Source organism: Aphanomyces astaci, assembly GCF_000520075.1.
Source record: "Aphanomyces astaci strain APO3 unplaced genomic scaffold supercont1.22, whole genome shotgun sequence".
In the NCBI taxonomy this organism is placed as follows: Eukaryota; Oomycota; class Saprolegniomycetes; order Saprolegniales; family Verrucalvaceae; genus Aphanomyces; species Aphanomyces astaci.
Genome location: NW_009798285.1, coordinates 642,823 through 648,784, shown reverse-complemented (window position 1 = coordinate 648,784; position 5,962 = coordinate 642,823). Strand labels below are relative to the sequence as shown.

The 5,962-nt window shown below is 46.8% G+C and overlaps 2 protein-coding genes across 2 annotated transcripts in view; one reads left to right on the top strand and one right to left on the bottom strand.

Moving 5' to 3' along the window:
- Positions 1 to 94, top strand: part of H257_09316 (hypothetical protein) — a gene marked incomplete at both ends in the record, with an annotated part of 651 nt that extends 557 nt beyond the window's left edge. Inside the window, one exon of the mRNA XM_009835488.1 lies at positions 69 to 94. Within this exon, the coding sequence (XP_009833790.1) occupies positions 69 to 94 (26 nt within the window). The remainder of the gene's footprint in view (positions 1 to 68) is intronic.
- A 117-nt stretch (positions 95 to 211) lies between these two features.
- On the bottom strand, positions 212 to 1,712 carry H257_09315 (hypothetical protein; the record flags this gene model as incomplete). Its single annotated transcript, XM_009835487.1, has 5 exons — positions 212 to 292; positions 372 to 509; positions 835 to 1,000; positions 1,112 to 1,175; positions 1,529 to 1,712. 5 exons carry the CDS (start codon positions 1,710 to 1,712, stop codon positions 212 to 214), a joined length of 633 nt encoding a protein of 210 aa, XP_009833789.1.
- Positions 1,713 to 5,962: the final 4,250 nt, after the last annotated feature.

Below are 5,962 nucleotides of genomic sequence, written 5' to 3'. Positions count from 1 at the left end.
GTACCGCCAGTTGCTCAACACGGGACTCATTACCGACGCGGCCCCCAAGTACACACACGACATCCTAGATTTGCATAAGATTATTGATGGTTAAATACAAGCATATACACTGTGCATACAGTGCAAATAGTACCAAAATTAGTCATGTAGAGAGTCGTGGTCTCCCACGTGGCGTAAATTGTCGAGTGGGGCAGCCAACGATGTACATGCATCAGCCTTGGGCAGGGGCGACCATCTCCAACGGCCAACTCCCGCAGCCCACACCGACACGGCTTCCGCCGCGACAAGCTTGCTTGAAGTGCGTAGTTGTTGACGTTCACTACACTAATACGGTAAATAACAGACATGTTAACGAAGTATATAGTACCAACATGGATAAAGTCGGCCGCGGGCGACCAAATCCCACGTCCAACTCCCGCGGCCCACACCAACATGGCCTCCGGCATCACTGTGGTTGTTCGTGGTGTCCGAGCGTTGTTGCACTTTGTATGTTTCACTACGTGTACTTGCTAGCACCAAGAATAGAGGGAGAGTACCTCGAAACGTTTATCCCGCAGTCTTGATTCGACGAAAGCCCTGCCCAAAGTCCCCGGCCAAAGCTCACAGGGGCAACGCTACCGGTGAGGAATGTCCCAGGGGCCCTCCCCATGGCAAAAATATCGAAGAGCAGGGCTGCTTTGTGGGGTGCGTTGCAAATTGAGAAATAACGTGTAATTGGCTCAGCCAAATATTTCAGTAGCCAATTATACCTTATGTAGTTACATCACCATCCGGAATGAGTTGAAGTTTCAAATATGTCGGAGGCACGGTCGGATTTAATATCCTATGGTGTACGTCACCGCTGTCTTCGTCGTTGTCGTCGTCGCGAAAGAACAAGTCCGCGATAATTGCCTCACAGTCAATAAAATTCTTCTCGACCTCGTCCTCGATCGACGAGTTCAACAGGTCCATGTACAGTAGTTGTGGAGAGTGTTGGTGCCGGCGAAGTAGGTCTTCTGGTCTTCGGGTGAGAGCAACTGGTAGCGCCCCCATGATTCCTTGTGCTGCCCATATTGAGGTGGCTGCGGAACTGGTGCGGCGAGACCGGCCTTCTGAAGTAAGTTTTACTTACATGATGTCGCTGCGCGACTTGCGCTTCCGGCCCGAGACTCCCTCCACCTCGACCACGTCACGGCCTTCATGAACACATCACAAGCAACGACAGGTCGGCACGCCATTGGCCACCGTTTTCACGAGAGCCATCCCATACTCCAGATGTAAGACGCCTGAAACGGCGTCGTCTTTGGCCCCATTGGTGGGCATACAACAACTTTGTCCGACATTTAGCTACTACCTTACCCAGGCCTCATTATTTAAGGTAAATATCTTAATTTCCTATATTAGCTTAATTAAGATATCTCAGTCGTCTGCCGGTAGGCATATACTGAATATAGCATCCATCAGTCATTTTGAAGGATGAGTTTACATGGGTGGTTGTACGAGAGTATTTAACTATTTATTGCAAGTTCGGGGCAAGTCAATCCATTACGTGTCGTCATCATCATCATCGTTTGCTTGGGGCACTGGGTTGGGCCCAGGAGCTTGAACTGCTTGGCCTGGAAGATACCCTCGAGCGACAGGTCGAGGAGATTCATGAGGAACTCGTCCTTCTCCCATTTCAGGATGCTGAAGTCGGACTCCACCCAGGTTGTCTTCGCCAACACGAACGCCATTCCCGAACAGAAGCGGCGCAGCTGTGAGAATCGCGCCCTGCCAATACAATTCCAGCAGTCGTTGAAATTTGTTTTGTTGCAGTGTGCGTCGATGATGGCCTTGATGCCGGGCTCGTCCTTGTACGCCTTGACCAGGTCGCGATGATCCTGGTCGATGGAAGCGACGTCGTCTGCACTGAAGACCACATACCGGTAAGGATCTTACCGGTATGTGGTCGAACTCTTGGCGGTGTGGAAGGATTATACAGTATTGCAGCGTGTATATTGTGCATTTCACCCAAATGGACTCCGGGGGGTGAGATTGACGTCGACGAGCTCCCAACGTACCCACCCGGCCCGGTGTATGCTATGCAAAAGACGGCCTACATGGACCAGCGTGTATGATCGCTCTAGCTTCGTGAAGTATTGCAGCCCGAAGTGGACTGCCCGTCTGTCGTGCTTGCGGACAACTTTACCTGCCATGTGTAGAAGAAATCCTACAAGATCCTTGACGACGAGTTGTTTTGCAGTGCATACCTACAGCCGCTGCCGGCAAACACGACGAGTGTGTTTCAACCCCTGGATGTGGGTGTTATGGGGCGATTCAAACAAATATACCACAGCGAATGGATCACGGAGGTCAAGGTTGTCACTGCCGCAGAAAAGCGCCTCGCTATGATTAAGCGCACCATTAAGGTATGGGAGGATATGAAGCAGGACACCGTTCGGAAATCTTTTAAAAACGTACTTCAAATTTTTGAGATTTAGTGTAATAAATGTAAATACTTGGAGGTTGTGTGATATACTTGTTTAAAGTTTAAATATGCAAAAAGATCGCACTACCCATGCCCCCCCATGCTAACCTTTACCCCCCACACTCAAAAGTGCTACTTGCAATAGTCATCCAGCATTTTGCCAGCGTACCCATTGTACTACGAATTAATTAGCGGAGGTTTCCTCGGATGTTGTAATTGCAAAACGATGGTACCGGTTATTGCAATTAGTCCCGAGTTCGATCACGGGTATTCGCTAAAAAGCGATATTGGCTAAAATACAACCAATCAGATGAGAATAAGAAATTGTTGAACCACATATTTTTATTTAAAATAGAGTCCATCTGATTCACCAGCGATTCAAACATCTATATATTTAAGCGTGCCACCATTCGCGAGTTCCCACGCAGTTCTTTGAAATCTACTACTCTGGTCCATAAAGATTGTCATGTTGTTTTTGACTTGATTTCAGTATGACATTCCGCAAATTTCTCAGAATTTGCCTCCATAAATACGTATAGGTATAGATACGTAGAGGTTTATGCCCCAAAATCTGCCGCCACCATGTTTGGTCGCCGTCGTGCCAAGGCGAGAGATCTATGCGTCAGGGCCAACGCCGAATGTGGGGGGCCTTAATGAACGAACAATAGATCTATACTGTCAGGTGCTCGTGAGCATATCTTTCATAGGGTCGTCATGGCTATATATCAGCATGATGTGGTTATCTACTGTGACTCGACGCTGCATGGCGCAACTAGCGAGCAGAACGTCTTTGGACCTCGCTAGTATGTGCAGTTTATTGGGCATCGAGTGCACGAGATAGCAATGACATTGAACGCTGACCGGATAATTTTCTCTTTAAAAAATCGACCTCATACTCTCTCAAGCTTGTATCTCCTGCTGGAGGAGCTTGAACTAGCCAATCAAAGAGGAGATCATTACCTTTCCAATGCACCAATCAGTTTACAGTCGACGACAATAACGAACGACCCCATGAATATAGACTTCGCAGGGTGTAGATACAAAGAGTTTTTATAGCACTTATTTTCAAGGTTATAAAGTCTAGTCGACGTCACTGTCACCCTCGTCACATTCACCGTCTTCAGATGACTCCTCGTCACTTTCACCGCCTTCAGATGACTCCTCGTTCGACCCCAAGGCATCAACTTGTAATAGGTGTTCGTACAATTTTTGTAGTTTCCCCTCGGCCAACGTCACACAACCCTTGATTGCATGATGCGTCAGGTTGTCAAATGCGTCAATGAATCGCGCTTTCACCTCGGGAAACTTGGTCATGTCCGTGTACTGGCACTCTTTCAGTATTGCCCCCGGTCGAATTTAAAAACAATTTTGAATGTGTTGTGTCGTTGAAACCAAATATACTTGACTTGGGCATCACCTCATCCGGATAAAATCCGGATGATTTGGCGCACATTTGTGACTATCGCCCCCAATTTGAGCGCGAAGGTCGAATGTTTGAAGCTAAGGACCAATAGGATTAAGACTCAAAACACATAGCATAGAGCGTTTGAGTATAGCCCTACACGCATGTGCGAAGGACATGAAGCTGTCTTCCGCCACCGAACGCTGGCGTTGCCGACGCGCAACGTGTGGGTCAATTGAAAGAAGTGTGAAGTCGGGTTCATTTTTCTCCAAGTCGAATCTCCCCGTCCGCACCATTGTTCGAATTATGCGGCATTTGGCCCCGCGACGCCCGGTTGCCGACGTGATTGAAGACCTACATGTGGCTTCAGCAACCGCAACGGACTGGTACAACTTCTGTCGCGATGTCTGCTCTACGGAAATGCTTTCGATTGAAATGAAAGCATATGAATCAAAATATAATAATTTATCTATTTATATATGACTTCATATCATTTGTTCGAATTCATATTATCTATTTATATAATTATTGGCATGCATATATATTCGAATTCATATCATATTTCATGTATATTACATATCAGAAGTTTGGACGCTGTTATAATCATTGAAGCTATTTTAGATTGGCGGTGTTGGATCCGTCGTTGAAATTGACGAAACGTAGCACAACCGTGGTACGCGCCACCCAGAGTGTTGGTTGTTTGGCGGCGTTGATCGAGCGACCAAGAAGTGATTTGGCGTGCTAACGTATGAAGACCGCACGAAGCCGGTGTTGTCTGCGCTCATTGGAAAACACATACGACCTGGAACCTTGATCATGTCTGACAATTCGGGTCGTATGTGTCCACAAATGAGCGCCACACAATCCTGCGTTGGCGGGCATGGATTACTCGCATCAGTGGGTGAACCACTCTGAAAACTTCGTGAACCCAGCGAACGGAGCCACACACCTCCCACACACCTTCAATACACACAAGGTATTTAAGGTGTTCACGAAGATTATGCGTGGTATCCATCGTGAACACCTTCCTAGCTATCTCGACGAGTTCCTTTGGTGGTCGTGGTTTTTCCCCCGTGGCGCGCGTGGTAATATATTTTTCAAACGACTTGTAATTATAATTGTTCGATCATACTAATTTCGAGGACAAATAATAAAACACATTGATTTTTTGTTTTAAATTCGACCGGGGGCAATACTGAAAGAGTGCCCGTGTACTGCAGTCCGACGGCATTTTTGACAATAGCCCACACTGTTGATGACGTTCTTGGTGGACAAGTGGTACGTCGACGTCTTTCGCTTTCCGCGCTTGTATCATTCTTGTTTAAGAACCGTTGAACACCCCGCAGTGTTGCGTCGTACTGCTTTTTGTTCTCATTGTCATACTCGAGCACAAACACCTCATTAAGGTACACCATGACATTAACGGCCGTCGTGAGGGTTGCCGTCGCTCGTCGGTCCCGAACGAATGCCTGCACCATATCAACAATCTGCTCGTTACGTGGCACCACAGTTGTGTGGGTAGCAGGCTTCGGACTTAATATATCTTTGATATTATAATCTAGATAAGATAGCAAAAATAATCTATTTCTTATGTGAAGTTGGATGGAATAATCTATTTTTAGTGCCAACAGATATTGATAATCTGTTTTCAAGCTTCGTCCAATTATCCTCAACACACCTTCCCCCACCATTTTGACAATGGTGTCGTTACGCAGCTGACTGCTGTTGAGAAGGATGCATTGGTCATGCTCCTGTTGGATCCTGGCACGGTTGCAGTCCCCAGCACGCCGTTGAGCTACGCGGACGAACTTTTGGCTCCAAAAGTCGCCGAATGGGACCAACAGCAAGCAAGTACTGCTGCTTGAAGTTTGTCGGTCCAACGAGCAACATGGTTGAACGGCTCTTCAACGTCGCAAAGTACATCATGACAGACCATACAAAGCACATGCATCCGGTGAATTTCGAGATGATCATATTCCTTCTCGCGAATGCATCGTATTGGAATACTCCCTTGTGTAATAATATATTTGAACAATTATCGATATTTTGCATTTGCAAACAATTATTTATTATCGAGGTCGTCCAATACTATAGGGAGTTGATAACGTAGAGGA